Source organism: Prionailurus viverrinus, chromosome D1 (assembly GCF_022837055.1).
Source record: "Prionailurus viverrinus isolate Anna chromosome D1, UM_Priviv_1.0, whole genome shotgun sequence".
NCBI classification, from domain to species: Eukaryota; Metazoa; Chordata; class Mammalia; order Carnivora; family Felidae; genus Prionailurus; species Prionailurus viverrinus.
The window spans coordinates 44,830,977-44,846,457 of NC_062570.1; the positions used below are offsets into that span (position 1 = coordinate 44,830,977).

Genomic DNA, 15,481 nt, shown 5'->3' on the forward strand with positions numbered 1-15,481 from the left:
AAAAAACTAAAAATAGAACTACCCTACGACCCAGCAATTGCACTACTAGGTATTTATCCAAGGGATACAGGTGTGCAGTTTTGAAGGAACACATGCACCCCAATGTTTATAGCAGTACTATCAACAATAGCCAAAGTATGGAAAGAGCCCAAATGTCCATCAATAGATGAATGGATAAAGAAGATGTTTTTATTCACTAAGCTGTAGAGTTTTTTAAATTCTTTTGCCTCTATATATGGAATAATAAAATTGTGGAATCTAAAGCAAATTAGAGTTTAGACAGCCAACTAGTCTTAAAAAAAATACTTCATAGCAAATAGAGCCCAGAGAAATTATGATAGCTAATTAGTGGCAGAAACTTCCCTAGATTGGCTGATAGTTTTGATAAGGAAAAGTCTGAGTCACTATGTAGTCAACTTCCATTTTCCACTCAACTATGAATATCATGTACTCATTATAGTAATTCTTGCTAAAACAGCATTAAGAATTAGTAGCAGTGGGGTGCCTGGCTGGCTCACTTGGAAGAGCCTGACTCTTAATCTCAGGGTCATGAGTTGGGGCCTCACGTTGGATGTAGGCATCACTAAAAAAAAAAAAAAAAAAAAAAAAAAAGGCTTTTTAAAAAAAGAATTGTTAGCAATAAAATAATTAAAAAATAATAGTCATTGGGGTTTTGGGCAGACAATTCTCCACAGCATTTCTATACATTTGTTGTGGACTACCTTTTCAAGGTTGTTCCCACAGCAAAAAGCCATGAAAACCAGAAATCTGTCTCCCTACAGGTGAAATGACAGATTTGTTTACTGATCAGAATAAGGTGAGATCTTTCCCTCTTCTCCCAGGCGATATTTCAGGGTAATGAAGATAATATCTTTCTCTGGAGGGACATGAGACTGATTTGCCAGTAACCCTTATATAAAATGGGGATACCTTCTGAGAGTTCCTCAACTGTGATCTAGATCCAGAGGTGAGCAATAATATGAGAAAACATTTGTTATAATATACTTTATTTAATAATAATAAAGGAAGAAGGTGGCAATGAAGGGGAGGGCATCCCACTGCTACTAATTAAGACCTGAGCCAAAATTAAGAGTCGGATACTCAACCAACTGAGCCACCCAGGCACCCCTACTTTAATGAATATCTTTATTCCTAACTTTTTTCTGTATTTCATATGATTTTTCATAGGATAGATATCCAGATGTGAGATTCTTGAGTCAAAGGCTAGAAATGTTGTTGGCTTTTTTTTTTGAGATTCTTATTTCATATTACCAAAATGTTTTCTGAAATGTTAAACCAGTTTATGTTCTCACTAGCCATGTCTCAGTGTATTTTCATAACCATTATTTTTCACTTCTTCCCCATCACTCTTTGTATTTGCTTTTCTGAACCTCACACACCTCCTTAAATTCCTTCAGACTTTACATATGTTCTCCCTCTACTTAGAATGCTATTGGCATATACAACTCTTATCCTGCAGACCTCAGCTGAAATGTCATTTTCCTCAGAGAGTTCTTCCCTGCATTCCCAAGCTACCATACATCATCTTTATATCCAAATCTTACTGTTGTGGTACTCATCCTCATGTGACTGTAATTATTCTTGGCTTACATTTAAGCTCTGTGAAATCAGGGGTCTCATTTGGCATGTTCTTCACCAACCCCTGGTGCTAGAACAAAGTTTGACACACAGTAAACACTTAATAAATACTACTTGAATGAATTCACCTTTTTCAAAATTCATTAACAACAAAGTAAGGTCAGTAGGGCAATTACTACTAATATGACATGGGAGAAATCACAGGGATAGTTTGAATTGATCTCCTCAAACTCTGCAAGTGAGTTAATAGCAGTGGTACAGTTATAACCTGGCTTTACTGGTCCTCAGAAGACACTTTTTTTTAATATAGTCAATACTTTGGTAAAATTTTGAATATTTTTGTTATTAAAAATAACATATTCATTCAAATTGGATTATCAGTTAGAGATAACCTTAGCAGGGCACCTGGGAGGCTCAGTCGGTTAAGCAGCCAACTTCGGCTCAGGTCATGATCTCGTGGTTTGTGAGTTCGAGCCCCGTGTCGGACTCTGTGCTGACAGCTCAGAGCCTGTATCCTGCTTCAGATTCTGTATCTCACTCTCTCTCTGCCCCTCCCCTGCTCATGCTCAGTCTCTCTCTGTCTCAAAAATAAATAAAACATTAAAAAAAAATTTTTTTAAAGAGATAATCTTAGTGATTCTCTAAATAGATAATTTTCTCTGTCTGTAGAGATATAACAAATACCTCTAAATCAATTGTTTCCTGTTAACAGATTCAATTGAGCCAAATTAGGAATGATATGAAGTTGTTTTTATGGTCTTTTTCAACATGGAGTCTTGCTGCACTTCACATTGTACAGAAAATGAATTTTTTTTTTGAGAGAGAGAGAAAGAGAGAAAACAAGCTGGGGAGAGGGAAAAAGGGAGAGCAAGAGAGAGAGAGAATCTTAAGTAAGTTTAACACTCAGCATGGAGCCCAATGTAGGGCTCGATCCCAGGACTCTGGGATAATGACCTGAGTGGAAATCAAGAGTTAGATGCTCAACTGACTGAGCTGCTCAGGTACCCCAAAAATGAAATACTTTTGTTTTGACTTTCAGACATGTCAAGTGAATGATGAGCAGATGAGCTTTTTTATTAGCTCTTGCATTTATGCAACAGGTCTGTTGCCTAAACATAAATTTTTCAAAAAACATCAATAAATAAATTCAAACATATCACAATAATTCCTATTTATTCATGTTCTAAGCAACTAGAAAAGTCAAACTGTGGTAATGTGTCTGTATCCTTTTTTTTAACTGAGTTTTTTAATGTTTATTTATTTTTGAGAGAGAGACAGAGCATGAGCTGGAAAGACGCAGAGAGAGGGAGACAGGGAATCTGAAGCAGGCTCCAGGCCAAGCTGTCAGCACAGAGCCCGACACGAGGCTCAAACTCGTGAACTGAGAGAACATGACCTGAGCCGAAGTCAGAGGCTCAACTGACTGAGCCACTCAGATGCCCCTGTATCCTTTTATAAGGAGAGGCCAATGATAAATAAGTTTATGTAAGAAATTTATTTTTATGTTTATTTATTTTTGAGAGAGAGAGAAAGAGAGAGAGGACATGAGCAGGGGAGGGCCAGAGACAGAGGGAGACAGAAGATCTGGAGCGGGCTCTGTGCTGACAGCAGAGAGCCTGATGCAGGGCTCAAACTCACGAATGGTGAGATCATAACCTGAGTCAAAATCAGATGCTTAACCAACTGAGCCACCCAGGCACCCCAGGAAATTCGTTTTTTTAAAGCAATTCTCAGTATGTGCCATATTGTGGTGTAATGGTATAATGGAACTGACTAGGTTCAAGATATTACTCAATCTGTATATCATAAAACCACGAAATATGAACCAATGCTTATAGTAATGTCCATCAAGAGTAGCCATGCTCTAATTTCAGAGCCTTCAGTTTTCTAGAGGATTTGGGGACTATCCAGGTTTCTGATCAGTTTCCCAAAGATCTGAGAGTCTTTGCCCCGAGCCCAAGAAATGGAACACCAACTTGCATATGGTGTTGGAAGAGGAAGCCACTGTTTATCATAACTTAGGGATAGGTGAAGCAAAAATCCACTCATTAAAGTTTAGACTCAAAATTTCTTCTTCCTGATTTTCAAAATGTTATTATCTTTCTTGATCCACTTTGTGATTCTCTTAATTTTTCCTTCATGAACTTTTCTCTTGAGCTTATTCCTTAAATTTTGGTGATTATTATAACAGCTGTCTTCAGCCTTTCTCTGCTCACTATCCGTGCCCACACTGTAGTCTATGGACTTGCTTTGGGTGATCTTCTCTACTCCTTTAATGTCAACTTTTATTTGTCTTTCTTCCCAAAACACCTACTCCACCATCATTTCTTCTTGCTTAGTGACTGCAGCACTAGTACTATGCTGAACAAATATTTATTAAACAAATGCAATTTTTGTGGTTAAGTATTATACTTCTACAATCTATGGATAACCATTTATTCAGAATTTCTTCTTAATCTTCATACAAATAAGGCAATGGGTATAGTGGGGGAAAAATGAGTGGTGGGATTCAGGCATACTTTGGGAATCAGCCCAACTTTCTAATTAAGCCACTTACTAACATGCATGGTATTTGTCAAGATACCTAATCTCTGTGCTCTAAACACTCTTTCATTTCTAAAATGAAGTGAATAATGCCTACCCTATAGTGCTGCTATAGGGATTAAACAGTATGCATATGTACATAGTGTCTACACATAGTAGACATTCAATAAATGGTCGTCATTATCATAAAAAGGAATTATACCTGCACATTTTGCCTCTCTCCATGATCTCACTTTCTCACTTTTATTTATTTTGTTTTAATTTTTTTTTTAACATTTATTTATTTTTGAGACAGAGAGAGACAGAGCATGAATGGGGGGAGGGCCAGAGAGAGAGGGAGACACAGAATCTGAAGCAGGCTCCAGGCTCTGAGCTGTCAGCACAGAGCCTGATGTGGGGCTCGAACTCACGGACCGTGAGATCGTGACCTGAGCGAAGTCGGACGCTCAACCGACTGAGCCACCCAGGCGCCCCTCACTTCCTCACTTTTAATTAAATTCCTCTGTCCCTCTTAATTTACTACTAATAACTCTTATCAATATTCCGTACACTACATTGGTGAGAAGGCTTGTTAAAATCATAAAAGTCAGGAAGGAAAAAATTAAAAACCTAAAGCATCCAACAACAGTGTGAATTTGCATCCCAAGCATTCTCTCCCTCAACACTCAAAGTTAACTGAGTCTTGGAGCACAGCAATATGCAGGACTGGCAAACTACCAAGTTTTGGAAGGTACTTTTGAGGATGCAGGTTTAGGTAGAATTTCCAGGGGAGAGAGCTATTGTGGGACATCTATGAATAGGTAAAAAGAATATGTTCCAAAGAGATATACTTACATGGAAATGTATCAGATTACAAAGCAATTAGAATATTAAAAAATAAACAGAGGGGTGCTTTGGTGGTTCAGTTGGTTAAGTATCCAACTCTTGGTTTTGGCTCAGGTCATGATGTCACGGTTCATGAGATCGAGCTCTCAGTTGGTATACGTGCTGACAGTGTGGAGCCTACTTGGGATTTTATCTCTCCTCTCTCTCTGCCCCTCACGTGCTCATACTCTCTCTTGCAAAATAAACATTAAAAAAAAAAGAAATAGATAACTAAGAACTTTATTAGAATTAGGTTACATTAAAATATTTCAACCACTCTTTCAGAATTGAAAGATGCAATAGACAAAAAATAACTATAGTCACAGAAAGACTTAATTCAATCACTTTGTATATCAGTTGCCTTGAGTAAAGAAAATGTAATATTATATGTTGCTTTTATAGACCTGCCATAAAATTTGCTACAAAGAAAGTAATAAAATTTTAAGTGCTGATATTTTACAGAATATAATCTAAGAAAATAAGTTAAATTGAAACTTAACTACTTAAAATAAGAGACTCCTAGATAACCTATGGAGGCAATTGGAGTCTAAATCTAAATTTAAAACGTTTTAAATGACAAGGGGAAAAAAAGGATTTCACACTGTTCATACTGTAACTTGCGAGATACAGTCAGTTCGTCTCAGAAAAGAAGTGTGGGCCTAATATACCTTTATTATTAAAGGAAAGAGTGAAAATGAGCTGCTAAGTATTCATGCTAATTAATTAAGGAAAGAAAGATAAAATGAACCAAATGAAAGAGAACTTGCTACAAATAAAAGATGAAATTAATTCATTAAAAAATGTGAAAATTATCACAGGAAACCACACTAAAATGGAGTCAGGAAGTTTTTGCTGTAGCTTGTTTGTCCCAGACTACAATTCTCTGCTATTCCCCAAAACGACCATTTTCACTCGTAAAATAACTGGTAGTTTTATTTTAGGGTTTATATTGGTGATCAAATGTGGGATCCAGAGCAAACCTCCAAAGACCCCCAGGCTGGAGAGCCAACATCAGACAATGCCCCCAGAGCCGATGGGGCTCACTGCTTTCTCACTGACCCATGAGTTGGAAGGTAAGTTTTCTCCTGGGTTTTGAGCTCCATGCTTTGTGTTTGAGTTCTTCAGGCTTTGTTTGGGATCTTTGTTTTTGTTTTCGTTTTTATCTCCGAGTAATAGTTTGGCCTCTCATACAACTCCTTTTCAGAATTGGATTGTTCCTGATGGAACCATGCTGGCCTTTGGTCTGACTCGTTTTCAGAATCAGACTGTTCTTGTTGGACTGGTGCCAGGAGGAAATGTGCAGGCCTCCAATCCCACTGTTTGGGATCAGACTCTTCTGGTTGGAACTGTACCTGTTGGAATTGTGCTAGCCTTCAGTCAACCTGTTTGGGATCAGACTCTTCCTGCTGAAACTGTGCTAGCATTCTGTCGGACTCCTTTTAGGAACTGGCCCGCCAGCCTTTGGTCCAATTTCTTCCGAACCGGGCAATTCCTACTGGAACTGTTCTGGCTTTTGGTCTGATTCCTACTGGAACCAGGCTACTGCTTTTGAAACTGGTATTTAGAAATGTTTCTGTTTTCTCTAGAAAAAGCTTTAATAAATGGGATCCCAATCACCAAATGCTTTGAGGGTGCCCCCCTCACTTGGACTTGGGCCGGTTTCATGTTTAAAAACTATGGTCCCTCCTCATGTGCATTTCTCACTAAGTAGTCTGAGTTGTCCAAAAGTAATTTAGAACTTCAATGGCCATTGTGGGGGAACTTTACCTCTCTCCAAACTTATTCTACTCAAAATTAAATTAGAAAGTTGTGGTTCCAAAGAAAAAAAAGAAAAAGAAAAAAACATCTGAACAGGATGCATATTTTTAAATGGTACCTTGAAACTTCCAGATGTTTTTAGGACTCTAAGTTTGCGTCTTTGCAAAATACCATTTCTAAGTTAACCGGGGCAAACCACTGAAAGAAGTCAAAATGGCTTCTGAGGCCTCTTGTTCCCTACCCCAACTTTTTTGTCTGCAGATACATGGCAGCCATCTTATGCTCAGACCTCACGTTTAGCACTATTTTCCTCTATTCTCTCTGCTGAACTTCCCTTTTCCTCTGAATCTCTCCCGCTCACTCCTCTTCTGAAACTATTGAAACTTGCCTCTTTAAAGTTAAATCTTCAGAAGATCTAAATACACCTCAAATTTCTTATGTTCCCTGGACTAAGGCTAAAATGCAAGTCATAGTTAAGGAGTTGCTTAAAGTGACTGAGGACCCACATAAGTTTGCAGAAGAATGTAGCATAGCTATTGAAATTTACTAATCTAGTTTCTCAGGTTTATATCAATTAGTCCACATACCTGTTGGTGAGGATCAGGCCAAGCCTTGGATGAAACTAGTCAGAAGGGAACATCCTGAAGGGGATTTAGAGAAACAGACTCCTGACTTTGGGGCAACACGATAGAAAATTCATTGGAAATCTCCACTGGGCTATTATAATAGCTTTTCCTAAGCCTGTTGATAGGAACAAAATTCAAGCTTCACACAGAAGTCTTGTGAACCTGTCTATTTATGATTATTACAATCAACTCCAAATTATCTTTTAAGAATATTCTTGTTGGGGCGCCTGGGTAGCTCAGTCGGTTGAGCGTCCGACTTCAGCTCAGGTCACGATCTCACGGTCCATGAGTTCGAGCCCAGCGTCGGGCTCTGGGCTGATGGCTCAGAGCCTGGAGCCTGCTTCTGATTCTGTGTCTCCCTGTCTCTCTGTTCATGCTCTGTCTCTCTCTGTCTCGAAAATAAATAAAAACGTTAAAAAAAATTAAAAAAAAAAAAAAGAATATTCTTGTCTTCTTTTGGATATTGAATCTACCTGGTAGCATATAATTCTGCTTATTGATGAGCTAAACTGGAATCTTTCTCTCTTAGTCAAAAGGACCAGGATGTAATAGAAAACTGCCCACTCCAGATTTACTTAACATGGCAAACCAATTTACTTGCATCCTAGATGAGCTACCTAAAAGAAAGACCACTAAAATTCTTTTTTCAACTTTGGCAAATGGACACCCCTAAATAAATCTCAAAACCTTCTAGTTTCTGTTATTATTCCAAACAGCCAGGGCATTAGAAAAAGAATTGTTACAAATTTCAGCACTCCAGGCACCTTCTAACCAGCCTTTCTAGTGTCCTCCTAATTCCCAGTGATGGAACTCTGAGGAACTGGTCTCAGGAACCCCTCTGGGAACTGAGGAACTCTTCCCAATTCTCCCTATTAATCAGCTTGGAGAAACAACTCTCCAGATTGGGAATGAAATCTTTGCCCGTATTGACACCAGAACTACACTCTCAGTGCTTAACCCCACTGCTATAAAGCAGCCCCTGCCTTGGAGTATGAAAAAACAGTTCAAAAGTAGAGTCTAACAAATGTCAACAGGTCTCTGGACCTATTCCCTTTGTCTAGGCCTTTTGAGACATACCCTTTTCCTCCTTAGTTCCTCAGTTTATTGGCCTGAGATTTCTTAGAAAACTATCTTGCCAGAATTTCTCCCAAAAGGGGAAAATAATTCTATAATTTGACAGTAGTAATCAAAATAGCCAACGAGGGGAATTAAATGACCATTAAACATCTTTCTATGCTGTGTCTCTGATGGCATTATAGTTGAGACCAGGGACAATGATCATTTGTTCCTATTGGATCAGCTACTAGCCTCTTTGAGGGCAAAATCTTCAGTTGATGTCAGCAGAATCCACAGTGCACCTCCCATCAATATTCAAATAGATCCCTCCAAATCTCATTCCACAATTAATACCCTATAAATAAAGAAGCCCTTCAGGGCATCAAATCCATAATAAAAGATTATGAAGTCCAGGGCCTCAACATCCCCTGCACTAGGCCCTTTAACCCCTATTTTACCTATGAGAAAACTGAACGACTGAGGGTGAAGGTTTGTCCAGGATCTTTGAGCAATAAATAACACTGTTATCCCTAGGCACCCTATTGTTCCTAACCCCCATGTGCTACTAACATCCATTTCCACTGAAAGCAAATTTATCACTATAATTGATCAATGCAGTGCAGTTTTAGTATTTCAGCTAAGAAGGATAGCCAATATCTTTTTGCTTTCACTTGGGAAGAACAAAAATACACCTGAACTGTAAATAATGCCCCAGGGTTACAGAGAGAGTCCCTCTTACTTTTCACAAACCATAAAAGCTGATTTGGATGATATAAAGCTTTCTATAGTCTCTACCTTGCTCTAATACATAGATGATTTGCTTCCCTACTCCTATTTTCAAACTTCTTCATAGGAAGACCACATCTACCTTTTGGCCTTCAAGGGACATAAAGTGTCCAAAGAAAAATTACAGTTTGCTCAAACTCGGTTTAGATACTTAAGCATCTGATCTCAAAACAAGGACTACATTCTATCTAGACAAAACCCCTCATGACTGCTTAATGCTGACAGATTATCTTTTGACTTCCTGTGACAATTTACAGGAAACTCCTCTAGCCAATGCAAATCTTTCATGCTTTACTGATGGTGCTTATTTAAAGGATAAAATATTTCTGTGGTAAATATTATACTGTGTATGCTACTGCAACTCTTTTGAAGTCATTGAAACAGCTCCTTTACCTGTGGCTACTTCACCCTAAATGGCTGAATTATACACCCAAGGGTAAAATAGATAACATTTATACTGATAGTTGGTATGCCTTAGGGGTAGCTCCTGACTTTGGAGTATTATGGAAATAGTGAGATGTCCTTACCTCCAAAGAAAGATAAAATTCAAAACGACTCCTATATCCAAAATACATTAGATGCCATCTTCTTGTTGGCTTCCCTGATTATTAAGGTTCCCAGGCATTCCCTGGAAGATGAAGTAATCCACCTTAGTAATATTTCCATCAAAAATGCTGCTGTTAAGGAAACCAATAGTCAACTTCTGTCATGGCCCAAAGGAATCTTCTCCCAAATGAGAATTTGGAAAAATTGACAAGAGACATTGAGCATTTGGCCCCAGAGAGGGAGAAACAATATTGGAAATCTACTAACTGTTGTCTCAATAATAAAGGAGAGAACTTAGGTTTGGACAAAATAACAATCCAGCCCTATCAGAAATTCTAAAACTCCCACTACTTACCACTGTGCATACATTAAGCCATTGTTCTACTGACAAAATGATAGTGTTTATAAACCATTATTGGTGAGGAAATACCAAGAAGGCCACAAAAAGTTCCTATCTCGCTTGTCCCACTTGATCAGAATACAATCCTGGGAAACCTGTCTGTACCACTTGTGCACATTTTAAATTAAATAATGGATCATTTGAGGTTTGGTAAATGGATTTCATATACCTCGCCCCATATGATAGATATAAATATGTTTTAGTCATGGTTTGTGTTTTCACTGGACTAAAGCTTTCCCTTGTAGACAGATCAACACTTCTGTGGCAAATTGTGGCATTCATGATTTAGAATCTGAGCCCTTATATATCATGTGCCCTGCTTTTTATGCATGTTTGCAAAGAGCTGGTAAGTTTGGTAAGGGATCTGGAAGTCGACACACCAGGAAGTGAACCCAGATTACCTTTGCTTGGCAGGGTGTGAAAGGGAAGAAGAAGGAGAGGGGAGAAAGGGGGCGGGGAACTTTGTGTAGTATCATGGCAAAATGTACTTGGTATAATTTTATATCTAATCATATAATAATATACATATGGTTAAATATTAGGGACAAAAACAAGCAGTAGGAGGCAAAATATGCCTCTTTGGCACATTGATTTCTTAAGCTGGTTATTTTTAAGAAATGTCAGACACATGAAGCTCTGAAAACTGGGTAGATGTTAGAAGAGACATTTACATTTGTAAAGGGAATTCCCATTTGTAAGGGTGTCACCTTCACTGCACCAGGAAGCAAGGAAATGACTATATCTCTAGAAACTGTTATCAGTGGAGAAGACAGAGACTTAAATCTGCACAACAACCTTACTCTTGTTTACTGTGCTTCTCCTGGTAACCTCCTATGTGTGATAATGATGTGATGTGGGGTCCTGGAGCAAAAGGTGAAGAAAGGATTTTTGAGAAGCATTTGGTGCATAAATGTGGTTTTATTAAAGCACAGGGACAGGACCTGTGGGCACAAAGAACTACCCTGGGATTGTGAGGAGGGACTGATGATACACTTTTTAATTAGGGGAGGTTAGGGATAGCAGAAGTGACTAAGGAATTTGGAAGTGAGGCTTCCAGCACCTTGAGGGGCTAGCTGCTGTTAGGATAAGGTCATTTATTACTGTCTAGGAAAACATCAGTCTGAGACCCTTCAGATGTATATCAGGGAACCATATGTTTGAAGGATGATTGCTAACATATATCTTGGGAAGGGGGTTTGAGATATGGAGATATATGGAGAAGATATAATGATGTATGGAATCTTCCCTTTTTTTGGTAACTGTGCCTAATTGTAAGTAGCGCATGGGTCTGTTAAAGCCTATGTCACCTGATGGGTCTGTTTGTATTCAGCCAGGTGGTCACTGCGGCCCTTTCTACATTCCATTGCTCAAACCTGTTTCCCTTAAGTGGCCTCTACACAATCAAGCTAAGGTTGCTTTTTGCCTCTAGCAAAGTCTTGAAGTTAAAGCAGTTAAGTTCCTGGAGGAAGGTCACTCTGCCAGTCCCAAGTACTTGTCAATGGGCTGCAAGTTGTAAGGAAATTCAATTTTTTTTGACATTTCTTTTGTGTTTCTTTTTGACATCACTATCACTGACTCCCCACTGTGAATATCTTCTTTTGTCTTTAGCTAAAGATGGTATTTAAGGTGATGGCTTTGGCCATTTTGGAGAGTTACTCAATTTTCCTGATATTATGAAACTCAAAATTGTCTGGGCACCCAGGGCACTGTAAGCCAATGTCTGAGACAACAGTTTGGAAACAAAGAAAGCTTTATTATCAAAACGACAGTCCAACAAGAAGCAGGGGGGATCATTCCCAAAGCTGCCTTGTCCCTTGAGCCTAGGGACAGCTTATATATGTTTGCAAAGGAGGTGAATACATGAGGAAGGGTGAAGGGTTTCTTGAAACCTTGGGGCGGGGAGTTGAAATAATCTGGAGGTATGCATTCTTCTGTTAGGGAAAAATCCCTTATATGACTGCTGACAGGACTGATAAGGGAATTTCAGTCCCTGCCTAAAAACTTCCCTTCCAGGTTCTTGTTCCCACCCTGCTGCCTCAGGCACCAAATTACTACTAATTAGGAATGTGGAAGTAATAGAATATAAATTGTCCCCTCTGTTGATTCTCTGAGCTCAGATCTCTGGAGAATGATCTCCTCTGGGCCCGCTGGTGTAAAATAAACGTCCTGCCTTCCAACATCTCCAAGTGCCATGTGGTTCTTCTGCTGGGTGATCCAGACTAGTTTCCGTAACACTTCCAGTGAGGTGCCTTTTGAGACCTGGTATATCAGGTGTGTCAGATAATTTCAAAACAAATGCTATCATCGGGTCCCCATTAGATTTCTCTAATCAGTGGGTACATGTGGAGTAGGAGTGGAAAGGGCAAAATTGAACAATTGATAAGAGGTGCATAAAACATAATTAAGTAGAGAACAAAACAAAATGTGGATCTAAGTTAATAATGCAACTAATACAACTATAATTCACAGAAAAGCCACCCAAACTGAGGTGGGATGTGTCTCCCCCCTCACAGGAGGACCTGGATCCTGTGAGTGGAGGTGAATCCCAGATGGGCCGCCAAATTATTAGAAATAAGCCACTGACCCAATCAAAGGAGTCAGAAGATCAAGCTGATTTATGCATTCCTCTTTTCAAACACTTAGTACCCTTAGAACCCTTAGAATTCAAAAATAAATCTATTAATAATAGATATATAATTAAATATATAAATAACTTTAATGTGGATACAATGAAGGTAACAGAACTCTGAGGAAAGAGGACCTCAAATTTATCATTTTTATTTGTTCTGTAGGAGCTGAAACCTCCCTTTCTCCCTTCTAAGTTCTTTGGCTAGTTTAATAATTAAATTGATTTAAGACAGAATAACATGAGAAATGAAATATTTTAAATGTTCCCATATCATTACCTGGGTGTGATACGGTTTTGGAGTGGTGGGGGTCCAGAGCTTATGGCAAAGGAAGAATTCTTGAGACATCTTTGATGTAAAAAGATGAATTTCTTAAAGCACAGAAAGAGGACCCGTGGGCAGAAAGAGCTGCATTATAAGCCTAAGGAGCTAGTAATTATATACCTGGGAGTTGGGGGAAGTAAAAGCAAGGTTTCCAAAAAGGACTTTGATATGCTAAAGAAGATTCTCAAGATACTGGATACATAGCTTTGTGGAGCTAAGGTGGTTTTTCCTCTAGTAAGGCATTAACTTTGTGACAGTAGGGAGTTCTTGAAGAAAGGTTATACTCTGCTTATCTTAAATATTTGTCAGTGGGCTGCAGGTTACAAGGAAATTCCATTTTATTTACCATTTCCTTCTTGCCTTTGTTCCCCCCATCACTATGGAGGGGAGGGTGATGTTGGGGCTCCAGGAAACTGAGTCTATAGTTTTCTGGAGATTAGGCTATTGATAAGATTGCCTTTTTCTTGTAAATTACTAAGACATTTGTATACTGATGGAGACTCATGTTTTGCATAACTATGTTATCTATCAGTTAACCATTTGTTTTCTCCTTTACTTAGTTTTAGGGCATCCAGGAATGCCTAGGAATGTCCCACCTTGGGGGGCGGGGGCAGTATGTGGGTTGCAGGGTGTTAGCTTGTGCTTTGCCCTCAGCTTGCCTTGGGCTCCCTCATTGGGTGAGTTATATGATTCTTGGAAAATGATGCTCTTTCTCTACTTGGAGAAACTAATAGTCTTGACCTTTAAACCTGTCATCCCAGTCTGATCTTGCTCTCTTCATGCCAAAACTCTACAGTTTTGCTATTTTAGAACTCACCTTGATTCACTTCATGTGTCCTTCGCAGTGATAATGTATATAAAAACACATAACTTTGAAAATAAAATGCTGAGACATGCTTTGGCCTTCCTGTTGTCCAATATGCATTTATAACTTCAGGATAGCAAGTCAAACATTTATGAAGCAGTCCATGGTCAACTTCCAAATGAATCCACACAGGTATACTAACTTAAAGTTCCAGATGTTGCTGGGGCTCTCAGGTTGGTCCCGTATACTACTTGAGTATCTCTGAAAGTGAACAGTATGAAGTGAGACATATAAAATGCATCATCTTATGACACAAACATTTGCCACACAAACAGAAATGAAAATTTGCTTCCAATTTTCCTGATTCTTAAAGTTGGAGAGTAAAGAGTTTCAATCAACATTTAATAAGTATTTATTGAACACTGTGAAAATTAATTAAGGGAAACCTTGCTGAAATGGAGTCTGGAGGTTTGGCACTGGAAGCTCTCATGCCCTACCACTAGTCCTTAATTGCTAATCCAACAAGAAAAGACAGACCTTGCACATGGATACTACTTGAGCTACTACTTTCCTATCCCAGCAGATGGAAGAAAGACTCCCCTCACCCTGCAGTAGTTCAGCCAATGAGAGACATTCACAGCTCAGCCAATGAGAAGCCACTATACTTCCAACTCCCAGTTTACTCCAATGGACTTTTTGTTTATGACAGCTCCTCCAATGTCCCCCTTTCCACTATAAAAGAATATTTCTTTTTTTTTATTAAATTTTTTTTTAACGTTTATTTATTTTTGAGACAGAGAGAGACAGAGCATGAATGGGGGAGGGGCAGAGAGAGAGGGAGACACAGAATCGGAAGCAGGCTCCGAGCCATCAGCCCTGAGCCCGACGCGGGGCTCAAACTCGCGGACCGCGCAATCGTGACCTGAGCTAAAGTCGGACGCTTAACCGACTGAGCCACCCAGGCGCCCCTATAAAAGAATACTTCTTTCCTTTGCTATGCCGACTTGCTTATGGTTCTGTCATAGCTTGCTTGTCCTTGATTGCAGTTCTCTGCTATTCCCAAATAAGCCCATCTTTTGCTGGTAAAATAAATGGCAGGTTTTTTTTTTAACTTTTTATGTTTATTTTTGAGAGAGAGAGAGAGAGCAAGTGGGGAAGGGGAAGAGAGAGAGGGAGACAGAGAATTCCAAGCAGGCTCTGCGCTGACAGCAGAAAGCCCTATGTGAGGCTCAAAGGGCTCGAACTCAAGAAAGGCGAGATCATGACTGGAGTCAAAGCCAGACACTTAACCAATTGAGCCACGCAGGCACCCCATTTTTTTTAAGTTCAAAGCACCCACTATGTGTTGGAAATACCATGGTGATCAAGACAGAGAAGTCCTCCGGAGCTTACATTCCAGTGGGGCAGAAACATAATAAACAAGAAAATTCAATAATTACAGGCAGTTTTAGGTGTCATGCAGAAAGAAACAGAAATAAAATTGAATAGCTGGAGAAGGCAACTTCAGACAGTGTGGTTAGAGGAGGCCTTTCTAAGAAGGTAAAAT

General features: G+C 39.1%; 1 protein-coding gene across 1 annotated transcript in view; it reads left to right on the forward strand.

Moving 5' to 3' along the window:
* Positions 1 to 15,481, forward strand: part of CTSC (cathepsin C) — a 111,991-nt gene that overhangs the window by 50,899 nt on the left and 45,611 nt on the right. Inside the window, exon 2 of the mRNA XM_047877121.1 lies at positions 5,938 to 6,080. Within this exon, the coding sequence (XP_047733077.1) occupies positions 5,938 to 6,080 (143 nt within the window). The remainder of the gene's footprint in view (positions 1 to 5,937; positions 6,081 to 15,481) is intronic.